The sequence below is a fragment of the Neopsephotus bourkii genome, unplaced genomic scaffold, assembly GCF_033783945.1.
Source record: "Neopsephotus bourkii isolate Nb327-2 ecotype Australia unplaced genomic scaffold, CSIRO-AGI_Nbou_v1 NB_1767, whole genome shotgun sequence".
Lineage (NCBI taxonomy): Eukaryota > Metazoa > Chordata > Aves > Psittaciformes > Psittacidae > Neopsephotus > Neopsephotus bourkii.
Window position 1 is genome coordinate 1,681,669 of NW_026902241.1, and position 25,252 is coordinate 1,706,920.

Sequence of the window (25,252 nt, forward strand, 5' to 3'; positions counted from 1 at the left end):
CTGGTGCAAATTGTGAATACAGAGGAGAGACTGCATAAACTGTTTATAGGTGAAAAGTTATTTTATGAAAATATGAAGAATTATTCAAGATCTACATCTGAAGCACATGTATGGAAGTTAAAATGACTTTGAGGACTTCACATTTTATGCTCAGTAATCATCTATATTAGTGAATTAGACAGTGTCAAGCACTGGCATATCAACATCAATAGAGTGTTCTTTGGCAAAGTTACATGGACTATCACTTTTTTTGCCCTGGGAGAGAAAGGAGAGGTTTCTACAACATGGAGACGAGCCATAACTTGTCGCTTGTCCTTAGTAACACAGAATTATCCAGCCCATTTTATTTACTAATGCAGAAGTAATTGTAGTGATTTGCTTTCCTAAGTGCCATGCTTTTCACACTGATTTACCATTTGATTAATCTGATACTAAATGCTACATATCTTGGTTATGCTTATCCATTGTTCTGGTGTATAGGTTTAATGTTTGTGGCAGAAAATAGTTGCTAAACAAAGTGAGAGTTCAAGCTACGAGATACTGCAAAATCCTCTCTGTAAAGGGTAAGATCTAAAGATTAAATAAAGATGCATATAATCCACAATTCACCAATAAATTTATTGAAAAGCTACAGAATAAATGGATTGGTTGAGCTTAAAACTTTTGGACATGCAGTTTCCCTTGCTAAATTTTCTTCAAGCTAGTTTGCTTGAATAAACATTTCTTAACTGCAACATGAAAGTAACTTTCTTCAGATACTGTTTTTATGTGTCTACACATTTAAAACATGTATGTAGGAACCATACATTTTCCAAGCACAAACATTTGGGAAAAATATTTTGTGTAAATATATGAAACTGCTCATAGTTGTATTAATGTATCTTGCACCCTTACAGGAACTTTCTAAACAGACTGAAGCAATGGCAATGCAAGCTGAGAATCTGGTGAAGAATTCTTCTGAGATACAGCTTGGTTCAAAGAGCAAGCAGTTCCTTCAGCAGCAGGCAAAATCAATCCAAGAACAAGTGAAAAAAGTGGAAGCTACTCTTGAAGAAGAGTATGTTCTTAACAAGTCCTAATATTTATTATCCACTATAGGATTGTATCAGATTTCTAGAATACCTTATCAGAATTTTGTGTTGTCTCAGCTCTGTCATTTACAGCTTGCAGTGGCATAGCAACCAGGTTATAGTACCAAATATGTCATAAGAGTACGTGCAAATAAAGAAAATAATCTTTTATAATACATAGGTTATAAAAACAGCTAGTTACATTTAGCCTGTCACTTATCTTTAAGGCCCAGTCTTGAGAAGAAGGGTTAATTAAACTCATTCTTGAGGTACTAGACATTTTTAGGAAGAGTGCAAGTATGAGAACAGCACATTTACAATATTTGCCTCAGTTTCAGTATTCCACTTTGTTTATAGGAATGTCAAGAAGTGCCTTCATCTTAGCTGAATGCCCCGACTTTATTTCATGGGCAATATCAAAAGCTGCTTCTGCTGCTGCAAAGAATAAAGGCATCATATGCCAAATTTTGTTTAAAAATTGGAAGTTCAGACTCCAAGAAAAACTTGTTAAATCCTGTAACTGTTTTGGAGCTTTTTGTATCTGTAAGAATTTCATCCCTTTTCTCAAGTGAGTAACTGTTACTGAACTCAAGTTACTCAACTTCAGTTGTTGCTATTCTTGTTTTATCTATATACACACACATTCATATGTGTGGATGAAATTAGTATTTTTGCATATATTAAATCCAGGACACAAATCATGGATACATGTGCCAATTCTGTAGCTGTCTTACTGGAATTACTATGTGGAATAATCTGACTTATAAGTTTTAGCAGGTATTACCACCTCTATCTGAATATGATAAAACAGCAATGCCCCCGTGATTAGTTTCCCCCTGCTGACCATTGTTTTATAATCTGACTAATTTGGTGCCATTTTTTTCCCAATGTAAAAGAACTGTTGTAAACCAGAACAACTAGCCTATGCAGCAGATGTAACTTTCTGATTATTGGTGGTCTAAATTTTACATAGCACTTTCTCCAACATGTTTCCATTTTTTGTCCATTAATGTCTCCATGATTTCTACCATATCTTAATGAATACTTTATACATAATTTTCTCCAACATTAGAAAGAAAACTAATGTGACTTTTCAATTCAAGAAAATCACCTGTCCAACAATGAATATTTACTTTTTAAATAATGTAATCTATTTTTAAATGAAAGCCATAATTGATACCACCTTTTAATATAGATATGAAATAGTTTTTAGTTGAATGTATCAATTATAGAGAATGTCATTGGTACTGTGACAGATAATAAAAAATAAACCCCTTCTGCAAAACATGCAGCTATCCACAACTCTCTACAGTGAATCTACAGAACATATGATAAGCATGTAAGTTTACGTTGTAACTCACATAATCAATAAAAATCATGGCTGAGTAATTTAAAGTGCAGGTATTCCAAATACATGTGGTACATGCAATGCCAGTGAAGAGGAAAAGGGAAATTAAAATATGAGCAGCTCTCCATAGTTAGCTATAGAGCAAACTTAGTCCATCTGTTTCCCAAGTATATCATGCATAGCTGTGCAGTGTGTTTGGGACTATATTCTTTACAGTCTATAGCTTCCTTACAACGATAAGGAAGCCAGATACAAAGACAAAGGATTTTCAGTCATTGTGCCACTGATTTGGTCCCTCAATTCTGATTTCCAGCTGTATTTTCTTGGACTGGACTTGAGAGAAATATTTTTGCACATTATTTTCCTACAAATAACTTGAATACACTCTTGTCAGTAAATGGCTGTTGACATTGCTTTTTTTTTTAATTAATTAAAAAAAAAGAAAAAAAGGTGAAATTTTACATTTTTAGACTATGTATTTTGTTAAAGCTTCCTCCAGCTTTAATGAAGTGGAAAAAAGAAATTAAACCAAAAACTTTTTGACATGGAATGGTTTTTAAGGCTGTATTTAAAGGAAATTGTATTTTGGAATTTCATAATATTCAGACTTCTCTGATGAAATTTTAATATTTTCATTGAAATAGAAAATGCATGTTTTGCAAGCTGCGTATAGGGCCTAGCATTAGCACTGGTTTCTTTACAATGATTTGAAAGAGGCAGAAATTTGTATACTGGAATTCAGTGCTGCTAGGCCTTACAAAAATGTTAGACTTATTTGTGACCAAGAAGAAGGGTGCTTTGTTTGCTGTGCAAGATAGGTGAGACTACATCATAATCTGTCTCTGTTTGACATACTTATAATGTATGTTTCAAAGAATAGAACTATTAACTTTGATGTAGTTGGGTATCTGTTGTTGATTCTTTGGCTTGATATTTAATATTGCCTTAGAAAACACCAGCTTCCTATAAGATGGGAAGATTACTGTTATAATAAAGCAGTCAAGACTCTATCCACACCCACAATATACTGGTTTTATTCATTCTGTTCTAGTGACTAAATTACTAACATCTATGCATTCAATTATCTCAATTTTTTGACATCTCATATAATCATAATTCCGTATTATTTCATAGAAACCATATTTACGTAACTTTTCATTTTCTTCCTGCTATAATGAGATTCTTGATGTACAGCTGATGAGTGAAGCTGTACTGTTTCACCTCTTCCTGTCCTCTCTGTGGCTAATGCAATTGTTTGAGTGCTCAGTCCAAGAGAGAAGAACCAAGTTTGAATTTAGGCACACCACTCAGTCCTCTAAAAACTGGAGTTTTGAAAATGACCCTCCTGTAGATTTCGTAAGTTAGATTTTTATTATAGCAAGAATATGGGCAGCTTCATTATATTAAACTGTTTATTCTCTCTAATTAATTTGGTTAATTTTAGTATTAAAAGCATGGAAATGGTGAAAAACAAGTGGGATCATTTTGGCAGTAATTTTGAAGCTCTGTCCATCTGGATAGCTGAACAAGAAAAAGAACTGGAAACTTTGGAAACATCATCATCTCCTTTGGACATACAGATCAGCCAAATCAAGGTGATTAGTTCTTGTTATGTTTAGCATTAAAAGCCCATTTGTCTGTCATTTTGCTAGAAGCCAAAGGGGAGAACAGACATTTTACATGTCTCAGAACTACCATGATAATGATGGCATGCTTTGTCCATAATTATACCTAGCAGTAAAGTTCTACAAAAACTGAAGGAAAAATTCTTACAGGCTGCCTTGTCTTTTAGTGTTTCATTTACATATATGGAGCCTTTTTGTGTATGGTTAAAATATTTAATTTATACTCTTCTTATTTTTTGAGTAATCTCAACTGGTGTACAAAATAGCTACATAAATACAAGGTGTATAATGCTTCTTTATTTTAAATAATGCATCAGCTAGTGGATATACAACTTGGTTTTAATCTTGCAAGCTAAAGATATAACTTGATTTATGTACCTTTTATGCTGAAACAATAAAGAAACTATTGCTATTGGTAGCTTGCAAAACTACATACCATTTATTTCTATTATATTTACTTCGTCTTAAATTGTGTGTACATTCCTGTAGATACATACTTAAGTTTTTTTATTGCTAACTAAAGGTTCATATTGTCTTCAATTATTGCATTTCAAGGGCTGACTTGGGATCCTACTGCAAATAAAAATCTACCTTCTCTGAACCAGCATGTTTTTAAGGGGACAGAGTTTTTCATTATGCAGTGACCACCATCATTTTCTTTAATCTCTGACCTACTTGCTCTTCAGAAAGTGCACAGGTGTGCAGCTGCTTGCAGTCATGGACCAGATTGACACTAAGTATTTCCAAAGTATCCCATTAGGCACTTGTTTCATGTGACAGAAAACAGTTTGGCAGCAGGTTTTCCTGTTCTTAATCTCATCACATCTTTACATACACCAAATAAATAAAACCTCTTGCTTTCATCAGTGAAGAATAAAATAATATTTGAGTTCTTACTTTGTTGCCATAGCAACTCAAAACCAATTTCCTTGTGAAGTAACGTATACACACTTATCCCGCTGGCATACATTGTCATTTTGTTTTGCTTTTCATTACTTAGGGGATAGGATTCCAGTGTTTAAGATAGAAAATAAGTACATCAAATTATATTAATATGTGTACAGTGTAACAGTTCTTGTCTGTCTAAATGGAGTCTACTTAAGCCTAACTAGCCCATTCAGGCCAGTTTCTCACAAAAGCTGTTCTTTGCTGTATACGCAGATAAGCAGAAATTTTTACACTACATTGCAAGTTTCTGAAAATTCCACCATAACTTTTCCTCATTTAAACATCATGACGGAAAATGGTCAGCAGGTAATGTTTATACATGTCTGCGTGAACAGACACGAAGTAGAGAAAATCCTCCAGATAAGGCCTAGGGTAACTTACGTGAACCAATGGGCTTTATGAACTGTGATACATGAAATGAGTCATATAACCTCTGTGTATAGGCATATCTTGAGGTCTTCTTCAGCAGCACTGCTTTGTTCCTGATTTTGAAGAATTAGTTATGTTTTGTTGTAAGTTTCCTGATCAGTTACTCTGTGTCACCACGCTAACCAGCATATTTAGTTCATGATTTCTAGTGCAACACCTTAGTAAGGAATATTGCAACCTGAGACATATGCATGAAAAATCCCTGATATCTTGGCTGACCAGATAAAAAACCTGGGGTCAGCCAAACATTGTTATCATACATAGTGGTGATAATAGTCTACTCTTGGTGACATTGATTGCAAAACCCCAATGACTTCAGCAAAGCCAGATTTTCACCTACACATTTCTGCAAAGTTCCTGATGGAACAAAATGACAGTATTCTCAAGCAGTTACCATTGGTGGCAGACTTGGTGAGAGTTTGAAGGCCTCAATTATCCACCTTCTTTTATGTAACTGAGTGAATTTAACAGAATAGCGTGGGAGTAAAAAAGCGCTGCCTCATTTGTATCTGCTGCATTGTTAGATAATTTCAGCTTCAGGGCTGCAAATACAGTATTTTTCCTCAGCACCATATTCTCATGCAAAAAAAAATGATATTTTTTAATCTGAATTAATTCAGAATATATTGCATAAAGAGACACTATAAATGCTTCCAGCTCCACATTTTTTCTGTACTGTCATCCTGCTAATTCTAGACTGAATTTTGCTGTAAGCCACTCCTGAGCTTTATAGCAGCAAGAAAAATACCATATTTTTAGCACAATTATAGCAGAAGGCAGGTGCTTTCTATACTTTTGAGAGTGCATTTTCAGGAATTTTTTAGTTGATTTCCTCTACATACATATCTTAACATTTTTAAGTCGGAATGCTATTGCTTATTTCAGTTTCAAAGGGTACTCTTTGCTCTTTCAGTTCCCTCCCAGTGAGTGTTATTGACGGCTTCTGAGAAGAACTCCATGGACATGCTAAATCAGGGGAAATTAAAAGAATTCTGTTGTGGAAAAAAATCTTATTTCCAAGTTCACTGATGCTTACTTAATAAATAGCCACTGAATATGAAACAGTACAAGTTTCTGTCTTGGGTGTTGTAGCTTTCAGGTTTGCCTCCATTTTGCAATAAAAACAAGTGCAAAATAATAGGAAACGGTTGCTGGCATGCAGCTGACAAAATGTAAAGCCAGAGCTAGTTTGCCTTTATGCATTTACTAACTGATGTAGGAGGCAGCTGAAAAAGTACCAAAAGTAGCATCACCCTTGTTTCATGATTTCCTATTTATACAGTAGTGTGGTTCTTTATTTAATCCTTTGCCTGGGGCACATTCAACCCACCTCATAATGTAATTTATTTTATTCTTTATTAAGCCATAGATTTTTAAATTAGAAAATTAAAACAATCTCTACTGGTTTTTAAATCGTAGCATGTTTTGTTTTGTGAGGGCTTAAAAACTTATTAAACACAAGTAATCACCTGTTAGGGTTCAGCTCCTTAACAATATTGTTTTCAGTTATACACTTTCTCATCTTGTATTTATTTTGAATCTTTAAGAGAATTGTGTATTAATTTGCTGTGAAAATATGAACCATCTTGTCTGCTTATGAAAATATTCACCTCAGCCAATTCTAGTTGCTCTTTATAGATACTGGTTTTAGGGCAAGCTGTTTTCTAAACCTTTTCCAGTGCAAATTTCAAGAAGAAAAAAAGAATTTACAGGTCATATTAATTAGTTACTGTTGCAGCTACTTATTTCAAGTGGTCAATGAACTCTCCTCTTACCTTTTTAATGAAGAATATTAGTAGCTCAGATAAAAGAATGAAGCAGAAAATAATATTCTGATAATTAAAATCCTATTATGCTTCTTTATTTACTATTACTTTACATTTTAGGTTATTAATAAAGAAATAGATGGTAAAATAACTGGAATCTCAAAGCTAGAAGAGGAAGCCAAGTCTTTTTCCCAGTTTGTTACCTCTGGAGAATGTGCACATATTAAAGCCAAACTGACTCAAGTCAAAAGGTATTGGGAAGAGCTAAGAGATCATGCACAGAGACTGGAAGGAACAATCACAGGGAATGCATCAGTGCAGCAGAAATACGAAGAAAGTCTTAAACAGGTAGACAATGCAAAATCTAATGGATTGTTTGCAGCAATTTATACATTTACTCTTTATTTTTCTAAAATGGAATATAAAATATTTTAGGATGGGCTAGAATACATGAGTAACTTCATAAAGTAATTGCAAGACCTCTGTGTAAATCTGTGCTTTGAATAAGTTAAAAGGCAGGTTCAGGAAGACACTAAAATATACATGCTCAAAACATTATGCTTTCTTTTCGAAAACCTAAGTGATTATCCTTTATCTTTATGTTGCACAAATAAACCACATCCATACTTCTTATAAACAATTTAACTTCAATCTTGGGTTGTTAGTAGGTCATAAGGAAAATAATTTAAATATTATTATTGACCCAGTCCTAAATAGCTGAGCACAGTTAGCATCTTTTGACTTCAAAGGCACTCAGCACTGCAAAAGCTTAGGATATAATATTCTCTTAGCACTAAATATTTAAAGGATTATATTTAAGGCATCAGTTATGCATTTCCTGCTGGTTTTAGATTCTGGTTTGCCTTTTCTTCATAGGTGCAGCAAACAGTGTCTGAATTTGAAGCTAAGCTAGCTGAGCCTCTTACATCATGCTCTTCATCATCAGCAACATACGCAGCCCTTCAGGATTACACGGTGAGCGTGTGGCCAGAGATTCCTGACACAAGTCCAGGGAAACAGTGCCACATTAATCTCCTCACAGAAATGCCAATAATCTCCAGACTAGGGGCTGTCTGATATTACACCAGCCAGGGAGGTGGCAGGAGGACGCAAGGGCTGCCTGTCACACTGGACAGCCACAGGGAAGGCTTATGCAGGCTTCCTCAGCTATTTCTTTGCACCATTTCAGAAAGGCTTGGAGGGATTTTTTTCCCCACTCTAGAGAAAGGAAAGCCTAAAAGCCTGAATTAATCCCTCAGTTTCTTGGTTTTTATTTTTATGCATCTAAAGCATTATGAAAAATAGATTTTTCATCAAGAAACATCTGTTAGGCAATTTTTCCTCGAAGATTTTAATGAAGCTTGGATCTTAGTTTATAGAAATCTGTGATTTAAAAAAAAACACACCTTCTTGGAAGTAATTTCTCTTGGGCAGTGCATAGACTGGACAGACTTTCAACTGAAACTTTTATCTGTGATGCCAGAAATCCATGAGTGTTTGGACTACTAAAAATCCATCCCAAATCTTGGAATTTGGTGTAGCATTTTTATCTGCCTATAAGTTTGTAATGTATTCTCCCGCAAGAATCATTAATTTTCTTTCTAAGAAAATATAGTAAAAAACTTTTATTCATACTGTTCTTGCAGTAAAATACATGTAATTTCTTCTGAATTTGGTGGTAACTATTTGTAAAGGCTATATTCAAGGAAGAACTGGCCTGTCTGCTTCAAAAAAGCTTGATACTCATTGAGGAAAAATATTTTACATATGGAGCATTTATTCAGACAGCAAATGTAATCATTGTTACTGGCTTTTAAGCACTTTGAATATGCTGAGTATGCAATGTAAACTGTTGTCATTCCTAAGGGATCATGATGAAACTACTGTTTATTATTTAGTTTAAACATTAGCTGGTTGTTGCTGTACAATTCGCCTTTCCTCTTACCTATGCTTTCTTTCATGACTGTAATTATACTCGTTACTACTGTTATTATTGCACATTTTTGAGTTGGAACTTTAGTGGTCTTAATTCTAAAATAAAAATTTCGTTTTTTGTTTTTTTCTAACTCATAGTGCTACCTTTCAATCATTTCCATATGAACAAGTTTCCCATCTGCCTGGAATGGCAATACTATAAAGTCTAGTCAACTTCAGATGCCATTTCTGTAAAAGAAATGCTGACATTTTGCAGTAATTGTTCCCTGCCTTTCTCTCATGTCATGACATGGGCTGCATGTCTGGCAGTCCTCACATGTTGAACTGAGCTTTTGTACTTACTGTACATGTACAAATCAGAGCAAATCTTAGATAAATATTAGGGAATTCAGAGCTTTGTTCTAAATGGTCATGTTTCATGTCCATTCAGAAGATCTGACCCTTTTGTCGCTGACTTTTATCTTTAACACTGTTCTTAGGAAAGATTCTCCCTACTACAAGCTACTTCATTGACATGCTTGGGGCATGTATCTAGGATAGATCTGAGTGAAATGTAAGCTATGCAGCAATTTCATGATCTGGTGGATGTAGCATCACTTCAGACTTTGAGTGGAAGTACAGAATTTTTTCATCATCATTACCATAGCTCTGTTGTTTATGCACCTGACTTCTGTTTCTTTTACATGTTCATTAGGACCTTTGTCATACTGTGGAAAAACTGAGCAATGCTCTGGCCTCTCTCTCAGCCTGTGCCCGAAAGGTGGCCAACAGAGAAAAAGCTGCTCAGGAGGTTACAGTATTACAGCAGAAATATGAAAAGGTGCTTGAAAATGCTAAAGAGAAACAGACCTTATTAGAAACTCTTCTGGCTCAGTGGCAGAAGTGAGTAGATTCTCACATCTGTTATGATGGACACAGAGACCTTGTGGTCAGTGTGTAAGACTGAGGGGTGATTTGAGTTAGTAACTCTGAATTGCGATTTTGTTAGGCAGGAGAAGGAGCTGTCTGTGTTCCTGACCTGGTTGGAGGGGTGTGAAGCTACAGCCAGGCCTTCTGAACAGTATGTTTCTGCTGACAGAGTTAAACTGGAAAGTGAACTGCAGTCACTGCAGGTATGTTTCAACTGAAGGATTGACGCCCTACATTTTCCTGTTTTGTTTCTGGGTCTTTTAAAGGATAGACTTGCTCAATTGTAGTCTGACAAGTCACTTGATTCTGGGCTTCAGAAATATCCCAGGGAAGTGTTACATTATCACTGTTGTTATCTATCAAAGACAAGAAAATGACAGGAAAAATGTTATTTTCAAATATAACATGCCGGCTCAAGAAAAATAATGCCCTGGTATAACCTATTATCTGTCAAGGAAAGATAATCAGTCTGTTTGCCAGAGGATCCTTTCTCTGGAGAAACTCCTTCATTAGACAGTGCTACTTTCTTTTTATTTGCATGTGAGGAAAGTTGCTCAGATGACAAAATGCTCAATGGTTTTGAATTCGCAAGGAAACTCTCGATTTCTGATTCTTTTAAGACATACAAGACTTTCATCCTATTCTGAAGTGCGCCTTCCCTTGGAATTTTTGCCATTTGTTTTTAGATTAATATAAAGCAGTTAGCCAAATTTTAAATATTTTGCTCCCTCCATGAAGCCAGTGAGTCCATAATTTCAGTTTTAAATATTACTGAAGAGAAGGAAAATTACTTTGGGTTTTGGTTTCCATGGTTGGTTGGGCCAATCTGTGGCATTTCCTTACAATTGGACTTCCTTACAGTTATTGCTGCACACAAAATACATTGCAAAATTTAGTCTTTCTTTTAGCCACTTTCATCATACAGTAGAACTGTGTGGAAAGATTGCGCTTGATTCTAAAGGAGAAAAAACCTCACGTATGGGTTTTTGTACTTACTGAATTACAGTTGCACATTTAGCTGTCTGAGGGGTCTCGAGTCCTAATATGTGTTTGTCTTAATAAACCTCAGTTCCTCCAAGCATTTGACTGTACTCATTCATTTGTCCCAAAGTGGTGTACTGTAAATCCATAGATGATTTTTTTGCAATTTTTATCATTTTACATCTGATGCCGTATTTAATCTAAAGGCTGTATATTCCATTGTTTTGCCAGGATTTGCGGGCAGATGCTGAGTCCCATGCTTCAGTCTATGCAAACCTATTGCAGTTAAATGAGTCACTGCTCCCAACGGCTTCCAGACATTGTGTGAAAACAATGAAGGAAAAATTTGAAGAGCTGGATAAGAGGTGGAAAGCTTTACCACAAACTGTTGATAAAAGGTTTGTGCTTCAGTATGATTTTTACATGTTAAATGAGAGTAACCAATATTCAGATAAGGATTTTCAATACTGAATTATAGTTTTTACAGTATTACCATTAAGAAAACAAAGGTTTAAGATTCATACTGAACCCTGAGCTCCCAGGAATGGGGTGTGGAAAATCCCACAGATTTATCATGCTGTCTTTTTGGCATAATCTCTCACTATTTTTTGTGATAGAAGATTTCTGTTTGAAGGAGTGTGGGGCAGGGAATGAAGATAATGTGGCTTTTCAGTTATATGCTTTATCCTGTGCAAAGCCACAATATCATCTTTTTAAACCCACTTTGGAGTTCGAAGTTTTCATATGCCATAAATACTGTTGTTAGCTGGCTCATGTTAGGCTCAGGAACACTGCTGCCTTTTCTGAAATGGTATATCATATATTTACATTCAATTGCTTTGGTGATGAACAGACATATTTTACTGTTTGCAAAGGAGCTTAAGTAATAGACCCTGGTCAATGGCATAATCTCTGAGGTGATTTATCAATATGATAGTTTTGCAATATAATGATCTTGTACATAGCATTTCATGTTGAAAATCATGTAGAGAAATTTCTAAGGGAAATGGAAAGTTAAATGACAAGGCTTTTTCTAAGGTCAAGGTTTAGAAGCTTAGTTCTGCTAGGTACTGAGTACTCCTATGGACACACTATTCCTCTGAACTGTGTTCCTCTGAGCAGACTTGACCCTCACTTAATTCAGTAAAAGTTGAACATGTAGTTACTCAAGCCCTGCCTAAATTAATGAGAATCTCATGTTACATGCAGTGTTGCAGATGATAGGGCAAACAGAATTGCTACGTCTGAAGACTGAAGTTTAGCTTCTGTCAATATCATTCTCTTTGCTGGGACTACTCCCCATGAAGAAAGGTTGAAGAACATACCTTGATTGTTTGGGGCACTTCTAAAAGTTGATAGGAATAAAACAATGGAAACAGGAAAGAGCCGAAATGGTGCTTTCAGGTGTTATGTTGTTGCCCATTTAATAAACCAACAAGGCAGTCATCACATTTGTAATATAAACGAACATTTCCTTCATTCCTTCCACCTGGCATTGATTTTAATGCTGTCCAGTCACCTGTGGTTCTGAATATGGAAAGGGATTAATTTACATCAAGTGCTTTCATATTTGCGTCTGATATCCTATAGGATCAACTTCCTTCAGTCTCTTGTTGCTGAGCATAGGCAGTTTGATGAGCTCCTGCTCAGGTTTTCAGATTGGATTAAGCAGTTTCTTGCTGAACTACAAGCCACTTCAGAGATAAGCACAGCTGATCAACAACTAGCTGCATCTCACAATAAGGTAAACTTTTGGATGTAAATATTAAAGACAGAGAAATTGTACAGTGCGTTCAGCTAAATATTAATCTAAAACTAGCATGAGGTCATTTATTTGTTTGAGAACAGACATGGTGTTGCAGTCACATACAGATTTCTGTTATTTGACCAGTTTAAAGCAAAACTGTAAAACTGAACTGTTCTTACTGAAAAACCCTCAGCAGTACTTGTTTTGCTTGTGAGTTTAGTATGAAAATATTTTCTGAGCTTTTGACTAGAAGAAGAAACCCATCTCTATTTTTTTATTTTCCCATAGAACCACTCAATGGAAGTCGAAAGTAAGAAACAGCAGTTACAGAGTCTGAAGGAGCATGTAGACAGACTGTGTTCTTTCAGTTGCCCAGAAGACCAGCAGACATTGCAGGGAAAGACTGAAGATTGCTTTCAGATCTTTCAGGAGGCAAGTCAAATAACTAGCCAAAGGCAAGAGGCTCTGGATCAGCTGCGGGTATTCCTGGAGCTCCATAGTGCTGCATCAAGAGTGCTCCACCAGCTGAGGCACACAGTGGAGAAAACAGGAAACATGGATAAAGCTAAATCTGAATTACTGGAGAAGGAACTCAATAATGTAATTCAAAATCTTAACAAGCTGGAATCTATTGCCATCAGTTTGGATGGCTCCCTTACTAAGGCCCAGTATCATCTAAAACATAGTGTTTCTGAGCAGAGAACTTCCTGCAGGGCTGTGGTGGATAATCTGTGCTTGGAACTAGAGGCAGTTCAAAACCTGCTGGGAACTAAACAGAGTGAGGCAGAAGCGCTTGGAGCTTTGCAAAGATCTTTCATGGAACATAAAGAACAGCTCCTGAAGAGTATTGACGATATTGAGGAAAAGGCTGACAAGGAGGGCCTGAAGGAGGCAACACTACAAGCCCTCCAGCAAAGGTAAAAGCAGTATTAATGCTTGAGATTGGTGCTTCTTCATTTGCTTGCAGTCTCCTGATTTTTTATGATGCATTGGAGGCCTGTGTGAGTTTTCTGCCTTGGAAAATTGTTAGGCATTCATGAGTCCATACATCTACTTAATAAAATTTTGTAAATAAGTGAGCCGTTTGGATGGAGGGAGAACATGAGCAGAACACTTAGCAAGTGATGCTAATCTTTTATCTTGCAGGAACAGTTGAGAAAATCTTTGTCTCATAAATGTATTTTGTCCAAATGAAACATTTGGGTATTTCTAATAGCTCCAAATAGCTATTAGAGATCCCATATAATATAACTTTTTGTACTTTCACAGAATTATAGACAGTGCATGTGCTGAAGGAAAACACTATAATAAAGTATTTATATAAATATTTGAGTATATTTCCAAGGCACTGTGTGAGGTGAAGGTATATGTATATATAATTGTAGAGATTTTGTAGAAAAATTACAATTTCTACAAAATTGTAGTAAAATTACACTCTGAGCCCAGTTGTAGCAGAAAAAAATCCAGGTAACACTTGGTTTTCTGAAGATAGTGTAGGAAATGTTAGAAAAAGGGAACTTGGTGCATAGTAACAGCAACTGTTTCAGTCTTATTTTGTCCTCCTTTCTCTTCCAAAAAAGCGAAGCTAAGTAAATGTTAAACCTGCCTTTTAACTTGCAGATTAAGGATCTTTAACCAGTTAGATGAAGAATTGAATTCTCACCAACACAAACTCCAGTGGCTCATGGACAAAGCAAAACAAATAGCCCAAAAAGACACTGCACTCGCTTCTGAGATTGACAAAGAGATAAATCGCTTAGAATCTCTGTGGGAGGATACCAAGAAAGTTATACATGAAAAGTAAGTAGATCTTAGACTTAGTTGACAAAAGAGAGAGATCTTTTAGTGGGCGAAAGAGACCTGGTTATTTGCATTTAATATCTTCTTGTCATATTAATGCCAATAAAAAACAGGGCTTCTATGTTAAATACTGAGTAGAAGATAAAACAGTATAAACCAGGATACTTGTGATTATACTATTAATAAAGCCACAGGCAAGTCCTCAGGGCAGTGCTTATAGATATACTGTGTTTTTAGTTGCACGTTATTGTTTACTCTCCTAATGTTTACATTGAGATGCAAACTGTCCTTCTAGCATGTATTTTCCTTCTCTGTTGAATATGTATTTCTGACAACCCCAATATTCAGTGGTCCTAAATCATTCTTAGAAGTCTGTCTGCCTGCCCAAGGGACCGTGCTGGTAACAATCATCGATGTATAATCAGTGATATAGAGGTTTTGTATAACAATCAAAGTCAATAAAAAAACTAAAGAAACTAAAGAGAGTTTTATCTTATCCTTTTTTTTTTTTTTTGTCTTATCTCCCTCTTCATCATCTTTAAAGAAAACTTCAAATGTCCTTTTTTAAATTTGCACGGTAAAGTTGAGTGCTGGGTTCATTCAGTACTACATCGTCCTCAATGTACATAAATTTTGTCTGTCTTTACTTGGGCTTCTATTTACGAAAAAACAAAGCAAAACAAAAACTGCATGTTAAAGGAGCAAGTTAAAAAAATGAGCTGTGAGTGCCAGCATCATTACAGTGTGTTTTCCAGTTGGTAAGTTATTAAACTTAGGAAGTGAGAAGCTTGAATTCCAGTATCAGTCAGTCTTTTGCTTAAGTCTGTTGCTCTGATATCTGATATATATGCAATGGTGATCTATATACTGGCTCTTCAGTGAAGTGTTTTGTGATGTATGGACACACAGTGATTTGCAAAACTTAAATATTAATATTTTATTAGCTGCCCAAAACACGTTTGTCACTGCATCCTCATTTTCCCATACTGAATCTCTACATCATATTCTCTTTCCCTCAGAAACATGACAGCAAATGATTTTAACACAGCCTTTTCACCTTACAGAAAGGAGCAGTCTTGCATTCTTATTGATCTGATGAAGGAATATCAGAGCTTGAAGACAACAATAATGAAAGTCATAGACAGTGCTGATAGTGCTTCAGTGATCAAATCCATTTGGAAGGACCGTGAAGACATCAAGCGAACTTTATCAAAGGTAATTATATATATTTTCATTTGAGGTATTTAAAGGATTTAGATGTTTTTTTTTTTTAAAGCTTAAAGGTGCCCTTGGTCTGTGTTTTAAGCTCCTTAAATCTACTGTCAAATCTGGTCACACTGACATTCAGGGTTTAAATAGTACAGATTCTGATGAGGAAATAATACGGTACTTTTTTAAGCATTTGGCAAGATCCATTAATGTGGTTTTGATGGTTGCTATTTACAGTTTTAACACCTAGAAATGCAAAATATATCAAATATATTGTGAATATATTACTATGATAGTATAAAAGGATATTTCCAGTCAACCTACTTTAATGTTTTTTCATATTGGGCAATTTTTTTAATAGAATAAAGTCAACAAAAGGAGGGTGATGTCTGTCTCTTTCTCTAAGATGGCTTATTTCATGGGGTACAATGTTGATACTGGCCATGGAGCCATTGAGATAAGGAATTTGGATCCTTGCATTCCATTCATTTCACTGGTGTTTCTAAAATTCAAAATTCTGCTATCTATCAGCCTGTCAGGATAGCCAGTTCTGAGTTATATTCTTTCCTTTCATTCAGAGAGTAATTTCATTTGGAAGCCTAGTGAGCTCTTGATTAAAAATTCTTCAGTGAGATCTGTATAAACCTCATTCTAAACTGTGTTCATTTATGGCATTTTGATAACAGATATTTTAACTAAAACTGAAAACCAGATCAGAGCTCAATAGTCTAACAAAGAAATGCATTTAGCTTCCATATTCCCCTCCTTAATGTGGGTCTTGGAGAACAGAGAATTCCCTGTTCCAATACTGGCCACATCTAGGCCTGAAGGAGTTGAAGCATAATAAATAATTTGCACACCTTCTACCATAACAAACAGGCATGGCCACATGGCCCTTACTGCATCCAGATTAGTAGCTTACCTCTAATGCCGATCACTAATAGTTCTTAAAGAAAAAACTGAGATGTTTACTATGATCCTTTCTTAGTATTTTGTTACATCTTCAGTGACAGTATTTTAAAAAGATTTCCCTACATCTAGAATTGCAGGCTTTGTAGTTCTGAAGATACTGTCTAATTTCTTTCTGAATACATCTGTACTTTTGTTTTCCAGACTGTCTAAGAGTGACAGGTTTTAACAATCCTAAGTTTTGTTTGCAACAGCCTCTACTTGCCCTGCTGTAATTCCAGAACTGATTTTAGATATTAGTTAGTCAATGGTGGGTTCTTATTATTCAATTTATACATGTAGAGTCTGAAGAATCGGAAAAATAAAAATAATAATAATAAAAAAATGTCCTAAGTCCTAAAGATAACTGGTTACCAAGTGGCAAAAAATCAGAATTTATTATTCCTGCTCATCTGCTTTATTTATTTATTTTACAAAAATCATACTGTTTGATTATGCTCATGAGAAAACCATTGCTTTGCTTTTTGTGGCATAGTGAAAGATGAGATGGTATGCTGAATGAGAATTATCAAATGCATAAAATATACCACAGGGCTAGGGATGGGTGCCTGGAGAACTGAATTTTTCTTTCTTTCTTCAAGGCTTAATTAAACAAGTAAATATTTATGTTCACAGCACGAAGCTGCCAAGAATGAACTGAACAATAAACAAAAAGAGCTGGATACTTTCACCAATAAAGGAAAACATTTGTTAGCAGAATTGAAAAGAGTACATAGCTGCAATTCCACTGCGGTAAAAACAGACATGAACTGTATTGTGGACAAATGGCTAGATGTAAGAATCTGGTATTTATACAATGGATACAGTTTTTAAGTTGGGCTAAGGTTACAGTATTAGTATTTTCTTAGGATCTTAGAGTACAAATGCTTACCAAAGTTTACTTTGAAGTATATATCTCAAAGGGTTAATCATAGGGATATGACTTCCATTGTACGACAAAGTTCTGACATCAATTTGATAGATTTAAAGCAAAGTCTTATAATAATGTATGAATGTTACTAGTCTAAATTTGCTCAGTGCACACTTCTGTGTGTAAATTTGGTTTGGATTCTCACCAAATATGTTACTTTATTAAAGTATTTACAAAGTATTACTTTACTAAAGTAAAGTGGACTAAATAAATTAGGCAGTAAATTGTATTAAGCTACACTGTAAAAGTTGTATGTTGAGAAAGACATTATAGCAGAGAAACAATATAAAAGCTAGTATTTTATATTCTCATATTTATACAATTTTATTAGGAAATTCCTACATTACATAAGAAAGATAAATCTAGCTGTTTTTAAAGATGGAGTTTATTTCAACATAAAATTTTCCCAGTAAAAAATACCCAAATATTTAGAAACATTCCACATATGATTTTTGTTAGTTTTATTATATTGGTAACTAAACCAAAATTAGAATTCAGAACTTAGACCTAATTCTAAGAAAATTATTTTGCCTAGATGTACTAATCATTTTTTATGCACTTGTCTTACAATTGGCTGCAAAATAAATCCAAAATTAATTTATGAATGGTATTGATACATCTTCCCCCCTGAAAGGTATCTGAAAGAATTGAAGACAACATCGACCGTCTGAGCGTAAGTTTGTCTCTGTGGGATGACATCCTCAAAACTGGAGACGAAATCGATGTATGGTGCAATAAGTCCATTTCTCAACTGAATGAAGGCATCAGCAACTTAAGTAACAGTCAGAGAATGGAGGTTCTCCTGAAAGACTTCCAGGTGGTTACCCATAAATCAGTGATAAAAATGTTCTAGACCAAAATCTCAAGTGTTATCAGGCATATTGACAAGGCTGTGTTGTAGATCACCGTATCCCCTGTTCAAGCGGTGGTACCACTAACCGAGTGTCTAGCTGACAGCATTCCAGTCCTCTTCTGAAGCCATTTGCTTCTGACAGAAACACAAACAGCACATTTCTTACTAAACCTAAGCTCCACAGTTATTTTGGCTCTAGCAGTACATGGTAATGTGTTCTTACAGGCACAAAAATTTCAAAAAGCATAGCATTGGACTGAACTGTTCCGGGAGAAACTGATGGAAATTTTAGACAACTTCAGCTGAAGTTAAGTGCAAAATCAGTAGTTTCTGAAATCTACTGTCCAATCTTTTAATTGGAGTGATCTGTCTGATTTTTTTTGGGAAAGCAAGTTTGGGTAATAGGATAAACAAACCAATTATTTGCCTAAGACTTAAAAACTATAATTATATAAATGATTATTTTATCTTTCACTTTGCTATTAGTTGTTTTTTTTTTTAATAGGTAGAATATTTCTTTATAACTGTGATCTATATGACCATAAAAACTACAAGGTCCAGATATGTCAGTGCGTATATAGCAGAACGTTTTAGTTCCCTTTTGAGGTTTAAAATTATTTTTGTGTTTAATTTTTTTCCGAGAGCTCATTTCCTTGTAATAAAATCCAGAAGACACATGTATTATATGCTGTATGCTGTTAAGTGGAAGCTAATAACCACAGTAGATTTTTCCAGTCAAATAAACAATTACATTCCCATCTTTATTCAGTTGGTTTTAAGAAACAAAAGTTGTTAGTGCACTTTGAGTTTTAAAAATGTGTGTGGTTATTTTAATGGATGGATAAAAAAAATCTCTGAACTGTGTCTAATAAAAGAGAAGAGATGGGAGACTTTTGGGGAAGAAACCGAGTACAATAATGGTGTTGCTAAACATTTTTTTACATTTTCTTTCATTTTTGTAATTGATGGAGCATCTTTCTGAATGTTTAAAACCTCCCTGTAGTTTGGCATGCAACTTTGACCACATCTCTTTTACAGTCTGAAATCAAGGCTAAAGAGCTGAAGTTGGAGCAGCTTAGTTCCAGAATTTCAGATCTCAAAGAACGGATCCATAGTCAAGAGCCTCCTGCAGATCTCCAGGTAAAATAAAGATACCGGTAATCACAGACTGTGCTCAGATAACTAAGAAATTCCTCCTGAAATTTCTGTCTCCCTGGTACTGCCTTTTTCTTTTAAGGTGACAGATGATATTACATTATTTATATGTATCCTAACTATTCTTTCTTCATATTTCTTTGATTATTTTTTTTCTGAGAAAGAAAAGAAGTATGCTTTTTATGGAGGTATTTGCGTTTAGGTCATGTTCCGTATATGTGGCAAATTTATGGCAACTGCTTAAGTTTTCAGAAGTGAATAACTTCAACAGTTTGCAGTCTAGATTTTTATAAATTAGTATCCTTTCTTTGAATTACGGGATATCTAAAACTTAATCCTGAATGGTTGACATGTTTTATTTATGTAAGTATCTTTACTCATAGATGTAAAGAGAGTAAAATGATTGTTGTGTCACTTTCCTATCTTTTATTTATATCAATAAACATTCACCATAATAAATGCTTTATTTAAATGCTTTAATAGCTAACATTTTGGTTTTAGTTTGTAGAATCAGACTTGAGGCAGAAGTTGGAACATGCCAAAGAAATGTCAGAGACAGCAAAAGAGACACTGGAAGATTTTAGTACTCAGAAGATGCAGTTACAGAAGTTTATTGATCAGATGACAGACTGGTTAACAGAAGTGGAAGAAACACTGTTATGCTGCGCACGTAACCTGGATCCTGATGCTCTAAATAAAGTGAAGGTCAGTGCTGAAGAAAATGAATATGCTTTTTCTTATGCAGTGATCTTTAGTTTTTAGCAGAGTTTTGCTAAGCATTATACTTAATTTTAATTTAATAATATGTCCTGCACAGCTGCTAAAATCTTAGCAAATAGTGCAGTGATACTCTTTAAGTTCTACCAATGAACTGAAGTTCTGATCTATTTGTTAGCCTGATTTTTTCTGATTTGATACAAAACTTTTTAAACATTATAATGAATCTTTGTTGTGACAAAAACTGGTTTTATTACATTGAACTATTCAGTCATTACTCCAGCATTTTTACAAGTCCACTTACTCCTTTGTAATATAGGTTATGAATGTGTAACTTATCATAGTAAAAGACCCCGGACTGAGCTTAATTGTAACACAAACTTCTACCTCAGAAGTCCTCTTTAGTCCTCATATATAGCACTTTTTTTGTCTCCATCCTAGAGTTCTCTTGATTGAATACAATTATGCTCATAACATGACAAAACACATGGATATTTTTTTTTGGTTGGAGCACATTTTAATGACCGTCTTCTGGACAATTTAATTTTCAAACAAATGTTCCTCTCCAGTCAGATGAAAACTCCCTTTCACTCAGAAATCCCACCAAATGCCAGTGTCCTGTTGCATCTCGTGTATATTCAGACTTCGCTTAAAATAACTATTGTTCTTCGGTATGCCTTGAAATTTGCTTAGAAATAGAGTACTAAATCATGAGAAACAGCATTTCTCTCACTTCTGTGATGGCTCTTTAGTTTCAAGGATTCATCTCACTTGAAAAATTTAGGAAATGTGCACCAGTAGTTCTTCCCTTCATTGTGTCTAGGACTTGCGATAGACCACAAGAGGAAAGAGCATATGGGAAGAGGAAAAGAGAGGGCTCTTCTGTTTCTTTGCAAACATCATATTTGTGTTGTAACTTCATTTTCAGGAAACACAAAAAGACCTTCAGCTTCAGCAGAGCCGTATTGACTCAACCCGTGAGAACCTCAACAGTCTGTGTCGCAAGTACCATTCTGTAGAGCTGGAAACTCTTGGTGGCACTGTCACTTCGTTAATAAAGAAATATGAAGCTGTAAATCTGCTCTGTTGCAGAACACAGGCTAGCATGCAAGAGTCCTTGGAAAAACATTTCCTCGGTGAGTCTTGTCTTACTAATATGAACCGTTAGCCCACAGCCATGAATCATTCTGGAATCTGCCAGAGTTTCCAGTGATGTCACTGCAACTGCAACTTTATTTTTGTATGGAGCCTTTCAAAAGTCCCGTTACCAAATGTTTATTTGATAACTGCTATGAAACAGAGTGGTTTACTATAACAGAATTGAACTTTAACCATGTAATATGCAAGAAAGGCAAACCCAGTTCCACCTCTCTTCACTCTTAGTATGTACTTCTAAAGATACACTGTGTGTTTGACATAAAGAGATTTATAAAACCAAATGGAGATGCTTATAGTTTAAATGTCCCCAGCTGGAGTATTTCTTGGCATCCCTGGATAGTGAGTGGAGAGAAGTAGGCAATTTTAAATCTTATATATTAAGATATTAATCCAGATACTATCTGTACATTAAATTGGGACAATATAATAGACTGAAAATGCCTATCTTTTCCCATTGACTATAAAGGGAAGCTAGTGTGACTGTACAAATTTGGATGTTTACAGTGGAAACATCTAACTTTTTGTGAAATGAATCCCACTCCCCAAGGTCATTGAAGGTAATGATACTCATCCTATTAGCTTTCCCATACTGTTCCTGAAGAATAAAAGGACTGTGGAAGACAGCTGTATAGTATTGTGGATAATGCTGCTTCTTAAAAAATATTCTCTTCTCTATACTTTTTTATTAAATAAGATTCAATGCAAGAATTCCAGGAATGGTTTTCTGGTATGAAGGCTGCAGTAAAAGAGTCATCTGATAGGTCTGGAGACAGCAAAGCCATAGAGGCAAAGCTACATGACTTGCAGGTATAGTGAACAATTAAAAAACATTAATTAGCAATTTAACTATATTTATCCAATTATATCTCTAAAATAATTAGTAGGTGTTATAATATTTATTGGGTTTGTTTCCAAAAAGGTAATGTAAGAATGGCTGGAGACAGCAGTATCTACTATAGAGGGAGTACAGTGGAAACTGTGTTCGTTGTTCTGAGAGATCAGAATTTAATTTCTGGAAGATATATATGTAACTAAACTATTCCTGTTTCTGTTTTGCAATCCTGTTTTCCTTTGTTTTTTTTTTTTTTGCCTTCTTTCTCTTCTATTCCTATGTTTTCTTATATGGTTGCATATTCAGTCTTTCAGATTATCACTGTCATGTCAAAGCTTATCTATGCAGATTTTTGATACACAAATAGCAGCACACCTACTTCAAACAACCTAGTTCTTGGAATGTATAACATATTCAGGACATGAGTAAACTGTCCAGACAAAAACAGAACTACTTTGGGACCAAGTAGGAAAATTTAGTTTTGTGAATTGTAGCATTGCTGAATAAATTTTTAGTTGAACTATCTGCTTAGAACTTTGTCCATAGCTAGACATGTCTCATCTTCTTGGGGAAAAGTGACCACTTCTAATACAAATATTATGTTATCTTTAGTTATTAAATCTAGTTATGCATTTATAAACTGTATTCTTTTATTACACAGAGTGTGCTGGATTCTGTTAGTGAGGGACAGAACAAGTTAGATGCTGCCTGTAAGGAAGGAGAAAGTTTGTCTGCTTGCTTACCTAAACCAGTTGTGAGCCATATTCAGGAACAAATTGTGAAGTCTAACCAGAACTTCCAGGAATTCCTCAACCAGTGTCTGAATGATAAGAAGTCCCTGGAAGCTTGTGCTTCGCACCTGGAAAGGTGAGTAATATCAGTCACAGGTGGACTGCATGAAATTGTCTGGCTGCAGAAATACAGGGAACAATTTGAAATTATTTCCAGTTACCTTGGTCCTGTTTGCTTTTTTCTTTGCAAATGTTTAAGACAGAATAAAGTTCATAAAACATGGCAACTGTTGGAGATCTTGCTCCAAGGGTATTATTTTGGTTAGGTAATTCCAGGTCAGGATCGTATATGCAGATCTGCGTAACTCATGCAATCCCAAATCAGCAGTTGGATTCTCCATAATTTAAATGCAATTGCCTGGAAGGAAAAGGTGTGATGAATTTTCAAGTTCTGCCCTGGGTTTTGAAGATAGTATGCTTTTTACACTGCTGGTGTCTATCCTGTCCCATTCCACACAGATGTATTTCCTAAGAACCTAATAAGAAAACTATGCTAAATTATTACTCGGGATTGTAATTTTTGGAGTTTGAGTATTTTTAGGTTAATTAGATTCAAAACTGTTGCTAATTTAAAGCAAAGTTAGCAATAGTAGCAGTAATGGATAAAACAGCAAGATGAGATGGTGAAGATAAAGGTTTTAAAATTTAGGGCCAGAACTTGTTTTGCCGAGTTCTGAGTGCTTGAGATTCCAGTTATGTTCTGTTGGAGAAATCAAAAGCGCAACGTTTAAGGTGTTGTTAGCGTCAGTACTGAGTAGAAGCCCACTTTTACCCATTTTTTAAACTTAGACTATATTGGTTATAAGGATTTGGAAAAAGCTTTCTTTTGGTCTGCTTAATTGAACCTAATAATAAATAAAAGCACTGTCACTTTAAATTTTGAAGGCTTCTGTTCTCACTGTAGTTCCCATGATTTTGCTGAACATTTTTAGAGAGTCACTGAATATTTTTAGATTAGCAGTCACTGTGGAATTATGTTTTGTGTACAACTCTTATTCTCGAAGCGTGTAATTGATACCTAGCTTTATTTTCCCGGTCTTGTGGATACTGAAAGAACTGAATCAACTTCTACTAACTTCACTCCACCTGAGAAAAAAATTTAAGGGAGTATTTATCTGTTCTGTAGTTTTGAAGATCAGCACAAGAAACTTGGCTTGTGGATACGTGACATGGAAGAAAGAATAAGCGCAGAAGCGTTAGGAGAGAACAAACAGCTTATTCCTGAGAAGAAAAAGGAGGTGCATAAAGTTGAAAAGTTCCTGGAAGAGTTACTGAACTCAAGGTAGTATGAAATACATTTCCTAAAATACTCTTACTTTTTCCTCTGCTAAAGCAACAGTGAAACTAAACTGTTGGGTAAAGTGTGTTTGTGAAAGAAAGAGAAAGGTGTTGCAACATGCTCCATTAAAAGAAGCTGAATCCAGATACTTCCAGTTTTAAGGAGACTGGAATTTGGAGCCATCTCCAAAATTCAGTGATGATACATTTTTCATTAAAAAAGCTTATCTTAATGCATGCATAAATGAAAACTGAAAAACATAATAAAAAAAATCTTAACAATATTGATTGTAAAATCAGTAGTAAAAATGGCACTTATCATTATATCAGTTTTAAAATTTTCTTTCTGACCTGCAACACTCAGATTCAACTGGGTTAGCACAAATCCCTTTCACATATAGCTAACTTTATAAAAAAGCTCAAATAACTTCCACATTGGCTGTGAAATCTTTCTAGAACTCAGACTTAGCCAACAGATGATGAAGTAATTGCCTTTTTTAGTGCACAGTGGTTTTCAAATTCTTTTTTTTATTATTAGGTTGGTGAAGACAGAACATAAATAGTAGTCAGTTGTTCAAGCCACACAACATGCTAAAAGGAAACACCCAGTCACTACTTATCCCGTGGAGACTGATGCAAGACATTTTGGTCTGATGAAAATTCCCTGTAATCACAGGACATCAGGAAGGGTGATTCAGTAGATGGAAATTAATTGAGGCTGTATAAACCCAGAATTTTAATCCCTTTTACTGATCGTTGTACTAAACGCCAGAGTCAGTGTCTAATTCTGGACAAATGTCCTGATATTTCCATTATGCCTTC

General features: G+C 35.1%; 1 protein-coding gene across 14 annotated transcripts in view; it reads left to right on the top strand.

Moving 5' to 3' along the window:
* SYNE1 (spectrin repeat containing nuclear envelope protein 1) overlaps nt 1–25,252 on the top strand; it is a 292,023-nt gene that overhangs the window by 103,804 nt on the left and 162,967 nt on the right. For all 14 annotated transcript variants that reach the window (XM_061378642.1, XM_061378641.1, XM_061378650.1 and 11 more), the window contains 19 exons: nt 897–1,057; nt 3,863–4,013; nt 7,307–7,534; nt 8,063–8,161; nt 9,816–10,003; nt 10,110–10,233; nt 11,243–11,409; nt 12,602–12,755; nt 13,047–13,675; nt 14,379–14,558; nt 15,623–15,773; nt 17,352–17,510; nt 18,281–18,463; nt 19,538–19,639; nt 20,156–20,359; nt 21,300–21,507; nt 22,224–22,336; nt 23,023–23,228; nt 24,279–24,434. In XM_061378642.1, the coding sequence (XP_061234626.1) occupies nt 897–1,057; nt 3,863–4,013; nt 7,307–7,534; nt 8,063–8,161; nt 9,816–10,003; nt 10,110–10,233; nt 11,243–11,409; nt 12,602–12,755; nt 13,047–13,675; nt 14,379–14,558; nt 15,623–15,773; nt 17,352–17,510; nt 18,281–18,463; nt 19,538–19,639; nt 20,156–20,359; nt 21,300–21,507; nt 22,224–22,336; nt 23,023–23,228; nt 24,279–24,434 (3,563 nt within the window). The remainder of the gene's footprint in view (nt 1–896; nt 1,058–3,862; nt 4,014–7,306; nt 7,535–8,062; nt 8,162–9,815; nt 10,004–10,109; nt 10,234–11,242; nt 11,410–12,601; nt 12,756–13,046; nt 13,676–14,378; nt 14,559–15,622; nt 15,774–17,351; nt 17,511–18,280; nt 18,464–19,537; nt 19,640–20,155; nt 20,360–21,299; nt 21,508–22,223; nt 22,337–23,022; nt 23,229–24,278; nt 24,435–25,252) is intronic.